At 60.7% G+C, this 14626-nt stretch overlaps 6 protein-coding genes across 6 annotated transcripts; 2 read left to right on the top strand and 4 right to left on the bottom strand.

The window, feature by feature from the left end:
* Positions 1-20: 20 nt before the first annotated feature.
* On the top strand, positions 21-3988 carry VTJ83DRAFT_2598 (uncharacterized protein; the record flags this gene model as incomplete). The annotated part of the gene is made up of 4 exons (XM_071008885.1): positions 21-3269; positions 3351-3567; positions 3628-3898; positions 3961-3988. The coding sequence occupies 4 exons, from the start codon at positions 21-23 to the stop codon at positions 3986-3988; spliced, it is 3765 nt and encodes a 1254-aa protein (XP_070869138.1).
* A 14-nt stretch (positions 3989-4002) lies between these two features.
* VTJ83DRAFT_2597 (uncharacterized protein) lies at positions 4003-4615 on the bottom strand (the record flags this gene model as incomplete). Its single annotated transcript, XM_071008884.1, has 2 exons — positions 4003-4263; positions 4316-4615. The coding sequence occupies 2 exons, from the start codon at positions 4613-4615 to the stop codon at positions 4003-4005; spliced, it is 561 nt and encodes a 186-aa protein (XP_070869137.1).
* A 924-nt stretch (positions 4616-5539) lies between these two features.
* On the bottom strand, positions 5540-6157 carry VTJ83DRAFT_2596 (uncharacterized protein; the record flags this gene model as incomplete). Its single annotated transcript, XM_071008883.1, has 2 exons — positions 5540-5779; positions 5876-6157. 2 exons carry the CDS (start codon positions 6155-6157, stop codon positions 5540-5542), a joined length of 522 nt encoding a protein of 173 aa, XP_070869136.1.
* A 711-nt stretch (positions 6158-6868) lies between these two features.
* Positions 6869-7723, bottom strand: VTJ83DRAFT_2595 (uncharacterized protein; the record flags this gene model as incomplete). Its single annotated transcript, XM_071008882.1, has 2 exons — positions 6869-7427; positions 7497-7723. The coding sequence occupies 2 exons, from the start codon at positions 7721-7723 to the stop codon at positions 6869-6871; spliced, it is 786 nt and encodes a 261-aa protein (XP_070869135.1).
* A 469-nt stretch (positions 7724-8192) lies between these two features.
* VTJ83DRAFT_2594 (uncharacterized protein) lies at positions 8193-9602 on the top strand (the record flags this gene model as incomplete). Its single annotated transcript, XM_071008881.1, has 2 exons — positions 8193-8308; positions 8378-9602. The coding sequence occupies 2 exons, from the start codon at positions 8193-8195 to the stop codon at positions 9600-9602; spliced, it is 1341 nt and encodes a 446-aa protein (XP_070869134.1).
* A 321-nt stretch (positions 9603-9923) lies between these two features.
* Positions 9924-14580, bottom strand: VTJ83DRAFT_2593 (uncharacterized protein; the record flags this gene model as incomplete). Its single annotated transcript, XM_071008880.1, has 7 exons — positions 9924-10807; positions 10875-11632; positions 11684-11787; positions 11838-12094; positions 12145-12299; positions 12352-14477; positions 14563-14580. The coding sequence occupies 7 exons, from the start codon at positions 14578-14580 to the stop codon at positions 9924-9926; spliced, it is 4302 nt and encodes a 1433-aa protein (XP_070869133.1).
* Between the last annotated feature and the right edge of the window lie 46 nt (positions 14581-14626).

Here is a 14626-nt window from a genome sequence, read left to right as displayed (position 1 = left end):
TTCCCCACCACAGCCTCAACATGCTCATAGTCCAATCGCCTGTACCGGCTTATCAGGGTCAGAATACCTCATCCGCTTCCGCTTCCTCGAGCTCGAACTCGACGTCACGAACGAAGCAGCAGCAGCAGCACCACCACTCCCAACAGCACCAACAGCAGCAGCGGCAGCAGCAACAGCACAGCCGTCACGTCCGTCACCAGGGCGACTCGGTCGACTCGACAGCGTCGTCCGACGCCGCTATCCGCCTCGGCGGCTCTTCCTACGCGCTCTACCTCACCGAGACCGGCAAAACAAACAACCCCACCTCCTCCATCATGGACGGCATCGTGGGCACCGCCCCGCCGGGCACCATGTACGTGCGCGCCCTCTACGACTACGAGGCGGACGACAGGACAAGTCTCAGCTTTCACGAGGGCGACATCATCCAGGTCATCACCCGCCTCGAAAGCGGTTGGTGGGATGGCGTCATCAATGGCGTCCGGGGCTGGTTCCCGAGCAACTACTGCCAGATCATCACGGCCCCGGAGGAGTTGCAGGACCTGGAGGACGGCGGCTACGCGGACCGCGTCGACGAGGAAAACGACGACCAGGAGGCCTACGATGACGGGCTCGACGAAGACGACGGGCTTGAGGACGACGACGGGGAGGGGTTGCCGCTCGAGGGTACCGACGGCGAACGGTCGAGGGCCGACTTCTGGATCCCCCAGGCCACCCCCGACGGCCGCCTCTACTACTACAACACCATGACGGGCGAGAGCAGCACGGAGCTGCCGCTCGAGTCGCCCTCGTCGCTCAGCGAGACGGGGCCGCGCGACCGCATGAACGTCAGCATCCCGGACCGGACAAGGCCGCCCGTCGAGATGATCGCGCGAGGCGTGACCCACGACGAGGAGGGGTCCGAGGTCAACTCGGCATCCGAGATGGAAGGCGAGCCGCACGTCAAGACGTCGCGCGGCGCCAGGAGCGGCAGCCGCCGGCCCAGCGTCCGGGACGGCCTCTCCCCGTCCACGTCGATGGACTCCATCAACGGCCGTGCCGCCGGCGCTGGCACCCGCGCACGCGGCGACACGCTGCCAAACGGCACGCTCATGCAGCCCCCCATGATGACCTCGGCCACCTCGTTCACAAGCACCGGCTTCAACTTGCCCGCCGCCGCCACCATTCCGCGCTCCTGCTTTGACGATGGCGCCACCCCGCCGCTGACCTGGAGCCGCCTCGTGTCCAACATGAAGCGGGCCGTCGACCGTTATCGCCAGGCCATCGAAAACGGCAACCGCGCCGAGTACGTGGCCCGCGCCGAGGACATCTCGGACCACCTGCGCCTGCTCCTCGCCGCCGGCTCCGGCACGACCGACAACCACTCGGGCCAGCCCTCCATCATCTCGGCCAACAAAGCCCTCTACCCCCACTTCCGCGACATGATGTCCAAATTCTCCAAGCTGGTCATTTCGTCGCACATCGCCGCCGCCGACTGGCCCAACGCCGAGTCGGTCCAAAAGTGTCTCCAGGAGGCCGAGGGCGTCCTGCTGGGCGTCTTTAGCTACGTCGAGGTCGCCCGCCAGCAGCGCGGCGAGGATATTCCGCGCCTCTTCCCCGGCTTTGTCATCGGCTCGACCACGGGCGGCAGCTGGCAAAACAACGGCCTGACGCCCCGCGACCCCATCACCTCCAACTTCCTCGACGACGAAGAGGCGGCCTCGGAGCCCTCGGCCATCCTAGACGGCAAGCTGCTCGAGCGTCTGGACGAGCTGAAGCGCATGCTCGTCTCAAGCATCCGCGAGCTGGAGAAGAACCTTGTCATCAGCGACAAGCTGGTCACGGCCTACAAGCACGAGATCATTGGCAACAACGTGTGCAACGCGGGCGCCAAGGTCCTTGACATGTTCAAGCCCTGGATCGCCATGATCGAGTCGATCGACCTGTCCCTCCTCGGCAACAGCTTCCAGACGCCCCAGCTTACCGATTTCAGCGCCCACAAGCAGAGCCTGTACGATAACATCTCGGACCTGCTTCTCGGTTGCCAGGCCGTTGCCGGGCCCCTCGCCGACGAGTGGTCCGAAATTCGCGGCCAGGCCCTGGAGGAGCGCCTCGAGTATGTCCGCCAGTGCGCGCGCGCCCTCGAGACCAACTCGTCCCACATCGGCTTCTCGCTTCAGCTGCTGTCGGAGCAGGTCGCCATGGTGATCCAGCAGCAGGAGATGCAGATGCGCGAAGAGCTGGCCTCTCCCCAGCTGCTCCGGAGGACAGACACTCTGCCGTTCGAACGCCCGCACCAGCGGACCGATTCGCGCGGCCTGGTGCGCCCGGGCTTGCCTCTCGGCTCGCAGTCGTTCAGCGAGGGCGATACGGCAACCCCCCTTCCCACCACAAACTACCGCAAGGGCGACCCGTCCAAGATGAAGCGCTTCTTCGGCGAAGATGTCGAGCCGCCGCCGCCGCCTGTCGTCGAGGATGTTCCCGAGTTCCTGAAGCTCGACTACGAGTCCGAGCTGTCGTGGGATCTCAAGGTCACGCCGCCCGCCGTCAAGGGCGGCTCGCTGATCGCCCTCGTGGAGCAGCTGACGCGCCACGACAAGCTCGACGCCAACTTCAACAGCACCTTCCTTCTCACCTACCGTTCCTTCACCAATGCCCGCGAGCTGTTCGAGCTGCTCGTCAAGCGTTTCACCACCCAGCCGCCCGAGGGGCTGTCGCAAGCCGACTACGAGCACTGGCGCGACAAGAAGCTCAAGCCGATCCGCTTCCGCGTCGTCAACATCCTCAAGAGCTGGATCGACTCCTTCTGGATGGAGGAGAATACCGAGGAGACCCGCACCCTCATCCGCGACATCTACAACTTCGTCAAGGACTCCGTCAAGACGGCCGACACGCCCGGCGCCGGCCCGCTGCTTGCCATCGTGGAGCAGCGTCTCAACGGCAAGGACCTCGCCGCCCGCCGCATGATCCAGACGGTCAACCAGAACGCCCCGCCGCCAATCATGCCCAAGAGCATGAAGAAGCTCAAGTTCCTCGACATCGACGTGGTGGAGTTTGCCCGCCAGCTGACCATCATCGAGTCGCGCCTGTACGCCAAGATCAAGTCGACCGAATGCCTGAACAAGACTTGGCAGAAGAAGGTGGCCGAGGGCGAGCCCGAGCCGGCGCCGAACGTCAAGGCGCTCATCCTGCACTCCAACCAGATGACGAACTGGGTGGCCGAGATGATCCTGTCGCAGACAGACGTGAGGAAACGCGTGGTTGTGATTCGTCACTTTGTTTCGGTTGCGGATGTAGGTTTCACTTTTTTTTTTTTGTTTTTTTTGGTGTCTTTTTGTCTTTGCGTGGACCATGAGCTGATCCGAGCCCTCTAGAAATGCCGCATGCTCAACAACTTCTCGACGCTCACCTCCATCATCTCTGCGCTCGGCACCGCGCCCATCGCACGCCTCAAGCGGACTTGGGACCAGGTTCCCCAACGCACCTCGTCCACCCTCGAGACCATGCGCAAGTTGATGGCTAGCACCAAGAACTTTGGCGAGTACCGCGAGGCGCTGCACGCCGCGAATCCGCCGTGCATTCCCTTCTTTGGTAGGCTTTCTCTCTTCCCTTCTCCCACGCCGTATCGATGCTGACCATCCCCCTCCTTAGGTGTCTACCTCACGGATCTCACGTTCATCGAGGACGGCATCCCGTCGGTCATTAAGAAGACCAACCTGATTAACTTTGCTAAGAGGGCCAAGACGGCCGAGGTGATTCGCGACATCCAGCAGTACCAGAACGTCGCCTACTCGCTGCAGCCCGTGCCCGAGCTGCAGGATTATATCCTCAGCAACATGCAGGCCGCTGGCGACGTGCACGAGATGTACGAGAAGAGCTTGCAGATTGAACCCAGGGAGAGGGAAGACGAGAAGATTGTGAGGTATGTGTTTTCCCCTACCTGGCCGCCGATGATCTTGGTGCTGATGGGTCTTCTTGTTTCAGAGTCTTGGCCGAGTCGGGCTTCCTATAAACAGTCCCGCGGTTTCAGGCAGCCCCCTTGCCGGGTGCTTGTTGGCCACCACCGGGTCGGTTCTGCAAGCCGCAGGCTGCAGTCCCGCCCACCACGCCCGCATTTGGTGTGGGGTTATGAAGAGGCTTTCGTGATGCTTCACCCCGCCCTCTGCGACACCACACGGTCGACCCAGGGGGTGAAGAGGTGGGGACAGCAGCTATAGGTCCTCTCCTCGGGCGCTTAAGGCGACCGAAAAAATAAATAAAGAGCCTCAAGAGGGGGGAGGACAGGCCCTAGAGCATGCGGTTGGAGTGTGGGAATAGAGGCGGAGTGAAAAAAAAAAACTTGGGGGATCTTTGGGATATTGGGTCCGATCTCATGAGACAAAGGGTACGCAAGGAAAGAGGAGAGGGGGGTATATAACACACATGGACACACGGGATGGGAACCGAGGGATGATAGCAATGGGATGGGCACACAACGATCATGAACCACAATGAGGAGGCTCAAAGGAAATGGAACGGAGCGCAAAAGTGCGGACCCCGCCAGAGTTGCAAACAACACCAAAGCCCAGCACGAGAGAGAATATGGTGATGGGAACTTTGAAGGTGCACGGGGTTGAAGACGATTTTGGTCTTTGTTCATGTATTTACTTTTTTGAAGGCGGGGATGAGGGAGCGGTTTTGCTTCTTTTTCTCGTTTTGTTACTTTTTTCTTTTTTTTCTTCTTTCTGTTTTTGTCAGGGTTCACGTCATGCCGGGCCAGGTCGGGTTCTGGAATATCTATGGATACTCTTTTTTTTTTCCTTTGATCTCATCTACATTCTCTGATTCGGCGTTGCGGGAGGGGGGGATAGGTAAGAAGGATCTTGGGTTATGGCGCGGTACGGCGCGGCGTGATACCAAATGATGCTTGGGAGCCGGGACAAGGCGGTGGTACTCTTGCGAGTTTTTGTTGCTGACTTTGATGTTGCGTGACTTCTGCTACCCCCTACCTTTACCTTTCTACCTGCCTACCTTACCTGGGTACCTTGGTGCGTGCTTGATGTAGCGTTGCATGATTTGGTGGTGTTGGTTGAGATGGGAACAGCAAAAGGAGGGTGATAATGGTGGGTTGGTTGGCCTCGAGGAGAAGAAGCATCAGAGTGGAGGGTCTATTTATTTATTTACCTACCTGCCTGCCTTGTAGGTTAGCTATCTACCTAGATGCCCAACCTAGGTAGGTAGGTGCCGAGGTATCTATGAGAAGGGCTTCACAGAGTGGTGGTCTGTCTGCAGTTCGTAGCATTTCACTCGATCGCTAGGTAGGGTATGCGGAAGTCAAGAACATGTACCAAGGTCAGGGAAAGTCACAAGTCGAACGTAGCAAGGATAGCAGCAAAAGCAGGGCCACCTAGTGAGTTCAACTCCAACGCGCTCTCTGTTCCATCGCCCTTAGATACAGTCATGAAGTCATGTACTAGCAATTCCACCTGTCCATACGGGGCACCTATTTGGTCCTCATCACACCACCCCCCCCCCCCCCCCCCCCCCCCCCCCAATCTCCCGCGCGGCCATCCGCTCTTCGACGTTAGTTCGTCGGGAGCTTGAAGCACTTGTCGGGAGACGGCAGCCGCTCGCCCTGGTCCCAGTGCTCGTGGACGCAGCCGTCGACCCACTTCCAGCGGTCCACGTTGCCGTAGTCGGCGTACGACATGTTTGTGCTGGCGTCGAAGCACCACCGGGTGTTTTGCTCGGAGCCGATCGAGCGTCCGGCGCAGAAGAGCCGCCAGATGGCCTGCGGGCCGTCCTGGTAGAAGGGGTTGTGTTGCTGGGCGCCGACGGCCAGCAGTGTTAGCGAAGCGGGGAGGAGACGTGAACAGCCCCCGCGAGGACGAGGACGAGGACGAGCACGAGGTTCACTTACAATGTACACATCGTCGATCAGCGCAAACATGGCCCTCGGGTCGCCGTCGACGACGAAGGCCCGGTAGAACTCGTAGGCGCGGCGGGCCGTCTCCTCGACCGTGATGGAGGCGTCGGGGACGCACAGCTGCGGCGGCGAGGGGAGGTGGCAGAGGTTCTCGCGCGGGGCGCGCCACGAGAGCGCGCGCTCCCAGAGCGACGGGGTCTTGGTGGCGTCGCTGGCGGGCGCGGCCATGGCCGGGGCCAGGAGCGCGAGGCTGCTCAGGGCGGAGAGAAGGCGCATGGTCGACGACGTTGGGGTCTTTGGTCTTGCTTCTCGAGCTCAGGTAGGGGTGACGGCGTGGGGATCGGCGAGGTACGTGGTGAAGAGGGAGCGGCGGCGGTGGCGGCGGCGGCGAACACCCCACCCCGTCAAGGGGAATGTTTTATATCAATTCATGTTTCCATTCTGCTTGTTTCTGCACACAAGCTGGCGCTACCGCGCCATTCAGATATCGTCGGGTAAATATTGAGGAGCCCCCCCAGGCCATCGGGGCAATCTCGAGGTGAATCTCCGGATAATATACGATCTGTTCTGGACCAGGGAAGCCAATGTCATTGGTTTGGGGTTATTAGTAAAGATAGTGACAGGGCATGCTCGTAAGGCGAGAAGACCACCGCTCAACTGCCGCCGCATGCCAAGTGCTGCTGCGTTCCGCGTGTTTGATTGTGTAGATTGAACTGGAGAGCCCCAAGTTGCAGGGAATGCCACCTAGGGACCGGCTTAGAGAAACAACTAGAATCCCAAGGCTGGGCGATCAAGTCCGCTGTCGTATCATGCCTTCGACTTTCTAGGCGGAAGAGATCCTGCGATGCTGAGAGGGGGTCTACGCACCAGCCTGTGCTGTATATCCTGGGAGATGATCGGTCCGAGACGCCCAAACGCCTTTGTGTCCGGCACAAGTCCAGCGAAGAGAGTACACGGGATCGGAGGGGGCTTGCCAGCGCAAACGGCTCAGTCCCTATCCCTATATCTGTCCCTTTCCCGAGACTGCGATCGAGAGGGGGATCGCGATCGCTCGCTGGACGAATATCTCCCCCTAGAGCGACTCCTGTCTTCGGACCGATCTCTCTCCCAAGACCTATCCCTTCCTCTACCCGTCCTGTCCTTGTACCTATCTCTGCCTCTGTTCCGAGACTGAGAACGAGAACGAGATGGAGACCGAGATCGATTCCTGTCCCTGGACGGATCTCTTCTCCTTTCCCTTTCCCTGGACCGATCCCTCTCCTTCTCAGCCCTCTTCTCCCCGCCAGCCTCCTGCTGCTCCAGGCTCTTCTTCAGCTTCTCCTCTTGCCTGCGCCAGTGGCTCCCTTCCTCGTAATCCTTGCTGATCTTGAGGGCCTGGCGCAGGCGTTCGCTCTCCTTGATCTTTGCGTCGGCGAGCTCGTGCACCTGGTGCATCTTGAACGTTTTGCGCGTCGGCCCCGCGTTGGCGCCGCCACCCCGCTCCATCTCGGCCAGCAGCTTCTTGCGTAATTCGTCGCAGCGCGCTTCGATCTCGTCCTCTTCGACCCTGCGATTCTCGGCCGTCAGCTTGTCTGCCTGTCTGCGAGATGCGCCGGGGGAATGAAATGAAACGCACCCCTCCTCCTCGAGCCGGTCGCGCAGCTCAAACACCTTGACCTCCACCTCGCGCTTGCGCTCGTGCTCGAGCAGGCCCTTGTCGGGCTGCCGGGGGCGGTGTTGGCGGTCGTTGTCGCGCGGCGGGTAGGGAGCCAGGTCGCGCGGCTTCATGTGGGCGAGGTTGCGCTGAATGTAGCCCGAGGTGCCCGACCCGCGGGGGGTCGGGAGGCCAACATTGTCGGACATTTTGGTTGTTGGGGTATGGGGTTGTTGCCAGTGGAATGAAATGAAAGAGGTGAAGGTCAGGTAGGTAGGTGGCAACCTGAAATGGATGCTCAGCTTGAGAGCTTGGACCCACGCAGGCGCTGTAAAGCACTGCCCATGTACTACACAGTACCTATACCGTTACCACTAGTTACGCCGTATAGTACACCGTACAGAACCTGCTGGGCGGTGAGCCAGCTGCTTGCGGGTGCCGGCTTGGCGGTGGATGCAGCGGGCGGAAAGAGCCCCAGAATTGCGGGGATCCCTGTCCATGACTCAACCCCACCATGACTTTTTCAACGACCCTTCAAATACGTCGACCTACTTTCAACGCCAACACTTCGAAACAGACCGTTTGCCCTCAACTCTGTGGTAGACACAGTGATTAGTTTCCTACCTTACCTTACCCAAAAAAAAAAAAAAAAAAAACATTCCCAAGACGCCCCGAACCATGCCTGCCATAGAGCCGACCGCATCCCCTGCCGAGCCGACAAACGGGGAGCTCAAGTTCCCTCCTGTCACCAGGGAACACATCCTGCACTGCTCCTACGATTATTGGTTTCCCAAGTACGTGGCAGAGAATTCCCGGCCTCCCTTGCATCCAGAGTGCGGCCGACGGCGCTGACAGCCTCCCAGATACCGCACATCATGCATCCGCTCCCGCATCATTCCCTTGACCCCAGAGTTCGTCTCGTTTCTGCATGAAGACGGCATCATCCTCGCCGACGAGGGCAACTCCGCGAACAATGACGACGCTGCCGGTTCTGGCAACGACGACGACGACGACTGGGAGCCTAGCTTTCCCACATCTGACTATCCCGCACCCGTTTCTGACGAGGGCGTTCCCGCCTCCGATTCCGAGTCGGAGTCCGACGATGACGACGAGCCTTCGCCTTCCCGGCAACCCCCCAACATCCGCTTTCCAGAGTTGCACGCCGAGATCACATCCGCCATCGCCGCCCTCGGAGGTGCCGCTTGTCCTAAACTCAACTGGTCCTCCCCCAAGGACGCCACTTGGATCTCGCGCCACCCCAACACCATGAAGTGCACTTCCGCCAACGACGTCTACATCCTTCTCAAGTCCTCCTCCTTCATTAGCCACGACCTCGAACATGCCTTTGACGACACCGTTCCCTCCACAACCACCACTACCACCACCACAACAACAACAACAGCCACTACAAACCCCGAGTTCAAGCCCGTCCTTGTCCTCCGGGCCTTCTTCAACCCCCTCCCCTCGCTCGAGTTCCGCTGCTTCGTCAAGTCGCGCGCCCTCATCGCCATCACCCAACGCGATCTCAACTATTACGCCTTCCTCGACGGCTTGCGGCCCCAGATCATCAGCCGCGTGAGGGAGCTTTTCCGAAACCGCCTGCGCCGAACCTTCCCCGATCCGGATTTTGTCTTTGACGTGTACATTCCCGAAGCCGACTACCGTGAGGTTAGCGACAGCGACGATGACGAGGGGGCGAACAAGGAGAAGAAGGTCCTCGGGCGTGCGCGCCTCATCGATATCAACCCCTGGGCGCCGCGCACCGACACCCTGCTCTTCGACTGGCGTGAGCTGCTGGAGCGGAGCGTGAAGCGGCCCCTGCTGGGGAGGACGGGCGAGGAGGGCCAGGGAGGGAACAGCGAGGTGGAGGAGGATGAGGAGGACGAAGAGGAGGAGGAAGAGGAAGAAGATGAACCCGAGGTGAGGCTGGTAGAGAAGGATGACCCCGCCGCCTACAACTTCAGCTCGCCGCAGTACTCGGCCCACAAGCTGCCCAAGGATGTGGTGGATGCGAGCATGGCTGGGGAAGGGGGGATGCGGGAGTTTGCGAGGAGATGGCAGCGTATGACGGAGCGGCGCGGTAGGTAGTTGAATTACCTACCACCCTTTGTATGAATAGAAATTGTTGTAATGTGCTGTTCGGCCAAATTCCCCCCCAAAAAAAGAGCAAAAGAAATATGTGCTTGGTGCGCCCCAAGATGCACTCCGTACATGCCTGCTCATCCAATCCTGTACATAGACACAACTGTCCATTGAACATTCTAGGTCTTTGCACGCGCACGCACACGCCAACCAACGACCATCAGTCTCCACAACACCACCACCGGTCCGCTATTACCACTACGCCCACATCCAACACGCAGCCCCTGGAGAAACGACCCGGGGTGCCACAAAGACAGAGAAAGCAAATTACACACCGCTCCACTTGCCAAACCGCTGCCAGTCCTTATACATCTCCCTGAAAATCACCCTCCCCCCGGCATCCAACCCGTCGCTCAAGACCCTCAGCATGTCCTGGCTCGTCACGTCCAGGATCGAGTACACGCCCGGCTCCAGCGCCTCGCGGACCCCGCGCGGCACCACCACCGGCGCCCCTCTGCCTCCTCCTCCCTTCTGCCCGGGCTTTTGCGCCGGAACCTCGACCTGCAGCCGCACGTACTGCATCAGCACCAGGTACATGTGCTGGCCCGCGTAGCGGCGGGCGCGGTCCTTGTCGGAGTCGAGCGGGAGCACGGCCGTGCTCGGAGCCGCGGCATCGTCTGGGGCGGCGGGCTGCGCGGCGTTCCCGCCGCCGCCGCTTCGAGATACGGACGCGACGGTCGGCTCGCAGATGAGGGTGAGAAGCCGCGAGAAGAGGCGGGCGTGGCGTTCCCATTGGCCGTGGTGGTGCTTCTGCGCCGCTGCGGCATCTGCGGGCGGCGGCGGCGGCGGCGGCCGGGAGAGCAGCAGGCGCAGCAGCGACTGCAAGGCAGAGATGAGAATGTGAAAGTGGCCGTCGAGACGTTTGCGGTGGCGCTTGATGACCATCTCGACGAGGCGGGCCAGGGCGGGGAAGGCGTGGTGGGTGTTGTCGCTGCCGGTGGCCTGAGCCGCGACGACGGCGACGGTGCTTAGGGTGAGATCGATGTTCCACTGCGTCATGCAGACAGAGGCCTGGTCGAGGAGAAGGCGGATGGCTTTTGCCGTGAGCAGGAAGCGGGTAGGGTTCAGGTCGGGCTGGCGGAGATGCTCGCATAGCATGTTGTGGACGTGTGCGAGGCTGAATTGGTCGGGGGACTCGGGCAGCCGAGAGCCTGATATTGTTAGTTTGGTTCATTGCTGTTTGTTGTTGCAAGCAAGGGGCGAGGAGAGCTTGCTTACCCTTGAGATGTTGGATCAGGCGGTAGACGACCAGCAGACGGCCCAGCCCATCCTGGCTATGGCTGTTGCCGAGAAGCAGTTCCCTGAGATAACCCAGCTTCGTACCTTCGTCGGCAGACTGAACTACAGCGTCGACATAGCGCAGCAAGGCTGTCTTGCCGAGACCCGAGGCAGCTTCGCCGTCCGCATGCTCATCGTCATCCCCTGCAGGAGCCGAGGTCTTGATGGACATGTTGACCTGCAGCGGCGAAGGAAGTGCTTCGGGGAAATAGTTGGCCAAAAACATGCGCAGGTCCCAGCCCTCGGAGATGCTCTTTTCAAGGAGCGCATCGCTCGCCTCAAGCAATGATGGAGCGGCACTCGCAAGCGTTTCTCTCACGACCTGGCGATCCACCACACCCAACGCCTCGATAGCAAAAAGGAGCGCCAACAAACCAGGCCCCGTCCGCCTCATGTACGTGGTAGAGCCCGCGGCGGTTTGGAGCAGCTGGTCTTGGACGGCGTCGAGCTCAAGCTCATCCTTGAACAGCTGAACGGCGCGGGAGGCCGTCCGACAAAGATCATTTCGGAGAGCATCGAGCCTCAGATCACCCTCAAGTTTCTTCGCAGCGGGCGAGGCCTGGACCGTGGAGATGAACGCATGGACGAGGACAACATGTGCCGGGATGTTGGGATCCGAGGGCGAGTTGTCGAGGAGCGTTGCTGCGTCTTTGAGGTATGTCTTTTCTCTCTCTTCCAAGCTTCCGCTTGTCATTTGCCTGGCGAGGGTTAATCACCAAGAAGACGGAGCGAGAGTGCACTTCACATACCGAACGGTCAGGACTGCCAGATGGCGCAGAAGCTCAAGAGTATTTCGATCGCGTATAGTCACCAGGCACCGTGCTATTGAGACCAAATGCGAGAAACTCATGCCCTAAGCGGCGGTTAGCCAGCATCAATGAAATCTGCATTGGTTTGATGTACCTCGTAGAAAGTAGGTCGGTTCATTAGTTTGATCATGAGGCTCAGCACCAGCCTCCACGTTTGGGCGTCCAACGCATCCGCATCAGACTCTTTCGGCAGGCGAGAGACGAGGGACTTCATGGCGGCCTCGCGCTGGGCTCTGCTCAGGACTTCGTCGGGAACGTCTAGGAGGAACTGGACGGCGATCCTTCCTTGAGACCGGGGCAGGTTCTCCTTGGCCGCGCCGATCATGGAGATGACGATATCGACGAGCAAATCTGGATATATCAGCCACCGAAACCAGCAAGTTGCTCTCCCAAGAACATACCCATCAGCTTGTGGTTATTGACATTGCTCTCGCGGTCCAAGAGCAGACGAGAGACAGCCAGAGCCGAACCCACCCGCTCTGCGTCCTCGGAGCGCGGGACCGTGAGAAGAGACAACAGCCCATCGGGTATTTTGCCGTACTTGTCGACAAGCAAGCTGTAAAGGGGTCAGCTTTCGTCACATAAAAAGAGCCGGAAGTGCACCGTACCCTAGAATGCGCGGCGCCTCTGAAAGAATCCAAGCGACGTACGTCTCCCTGGAGACCGCAGAGGCCGCACCGGCACCGAGATCCAGGCTCGTCAGCTCGCCGTCCTTCAAGAGCCTCTCGACGAAGGAGCAAAGCAAAGCCGCAGCATCCTCTTCGTGTTCCGCGCCTGGATAGTGTGCCAGCCAAGCCGCCGCGCAACACTTGAAGGCGGTCAGGGTATCCTCGCGATCCACTGGCTGCTTCCGCAGCGTGCTCTTGATGTCGGACCTGATGCGCGACCAGATGCGTCCGGCTTCCTCGAGAGTGCCCCTGGCGATGGACCTCGATGCCACCATCCACCGGCGCGCCGAGATGGCCGGCGGCTCCTTCTTGGAGTAGTCTTCCAGAAAGACGCCTTCAAACGTCTTCATGCTCGCGGCGTCCACAAACTCCTCGCGAGAGAGACCGCTCGAGATGGCGTCAAGGATATGGATCCGAGCCATACCTTGACCAGCCTGGGTTTGCGATGCGAGCCAGTCCAACACCTCAGCCAGCTGGCTCGGGTTCAGCGATGCCTGGATCAACTTGGCGACAGTCCTGGCAAGCTTCTCACCAGCCCATAGCGGCCGAAGGCCAGCCTTGGGCTTGGAAGGAGCAAGATGCTCGAGCCAGACCCGGAAGAAGGTGGGTAGATCGCGACCCTGGGCGTAGCCATCCGCGATCAGCACGATGAACTGCGCCGCTTTGCCCGCGTCGTCCTCGGACAGTGACTCGGGTTGCGTGGTCTTTGCGAGGACCTTGTTGAGGAGCCCTTTCCCAGCATCGGTAAGGAGGAAGACATCTGGGTTGAGCCGAACGACCGAGAGCAGCAGGCTCCAGTCGTAGTCTTCTCCCAGGCTGCCATACTCGTTGCAAACGCCCCGGAGACTCGCGGCTGACAGGGGTGATGATCGGTCGGCCGCCAATTCCAACAGCGCGCGAACAGCAACCTGCTTGCTGTCCCGGTTGAGATTTTTGGCCGCGTGAACCAGGACGTCAAAGACGACCTGGAGCCATGACTCGTAGTCCTTCTTGGACGTCCTCCCGCCGTGCTCCAGCGGGGACTTGCTGACCAGATCATACAGCACCGGGAACGTTGCGGCGGCGGCCGGGCTTGACATCTCGACGGTGATGCGCACCACCTCCTGGTTCCCCTTGGTCAGGAAGGCCGCTCGTGCAGGGAGCACGAGGTTTCGCGTCAGGAACCGACGCAGGTCCCTGGTCCATCGATCTCGCACAGCAGTTTCCACTCCAGGAAGTCCCGGGGCCGGCGTGCCCCGATTCAGCTTAGCAAGCAGCCTGGTGGCCGGTCCCGACAGATGGGTCGCGACCTCGGTAGCGTCACCAGGGCCCTGGAGGTGGAGCTCCCAGAGCGTGGAGAAGGTAGACAGCCAGGAGGGCTGCTCCCTGAGGGGCTCGGTCGGGGTGCGGTCTGCGACGAGGTTGCAGATACCGAGCCACGGGACCAGGATTCCCATGGCCTCGGCAGCCGGCGAGGAGAACAGGGACTTGATGTGCTCGGCGCCCATGCGGTACATGACGGACTCTTGGGCCTGCGCGTCGCATCGTGAGAGGAGGGCCCGGACGGCCTCGAACACAGCCTCAGCGGTCTGCAGGCTGTCTGGCGCAGACCTCGCGGCGGCGTTGTCGGCTGCGGAAGCCTCGGTCCTCTTCCTCTTTCGCTTGTTGGTAGAGCTATCGGATGGCGGCGCATCGGGCATGTTGGCGTCCGGGCCTCCCCCGTTGACGGAGGCGACATTGGGCTGTGGCGGCTGTGGCGCGGTAAGGTCCTTGAGGGTCTGCTGCAGGATGCTGACGAAGCGGCGGTCGGCCAGCGACTTGGCGAGGGAGAAGAGCGGGATGCGATCGAAGACGGCACTCAGCAGGTGCCAAACGCGAGGGGATGAGCGGAAGCGGGCAGCGTTGGCGGCCGGGCCGGTGGACATGTTCTTGAGGAGCCAGCGCAGGAGCATTTCCTCGGCGGCGTGGAAGCTGCCGCGGGGGGCCTTCTCGAGGGCATCCCACACCAGATCGAGCCGGTCGGGCAGCGTGTCGGCGTCGCCGTGGTCGAGACCTCGTACCGTCCGCACAAGGGCGGCTTCGGCTGGCTAGAGACAGCGCGGGTCAGCTGCGTCGGGTCGGAGACCAGCCGTTGGTACGGCAAAGAAAAAGGAAGGGAGGAAAGCCGCGTACTTCACCATTGAACCCCATTGCGAGTTCTGATTAAGCCCAAACGGTCAGGAGCATGATCTGGGGT

This window comes from Remersonia thermophila, chromosome 2, assembly GCF_042764415.1.
Source record: "Remersonia thermophila strain ATCC 22073 chromosome 2, whole genome shotgun sequence".
Lineage (NCBI taxonomy): Eukaryota > Fungi > Ascomycota > Sordariomycetes > Sordariales > Chaetomiaceae > Remersonia > Remersonia thermophila.
This window is presented reverse-complemented; position numbering and strand designations above follow the sequence as displayed.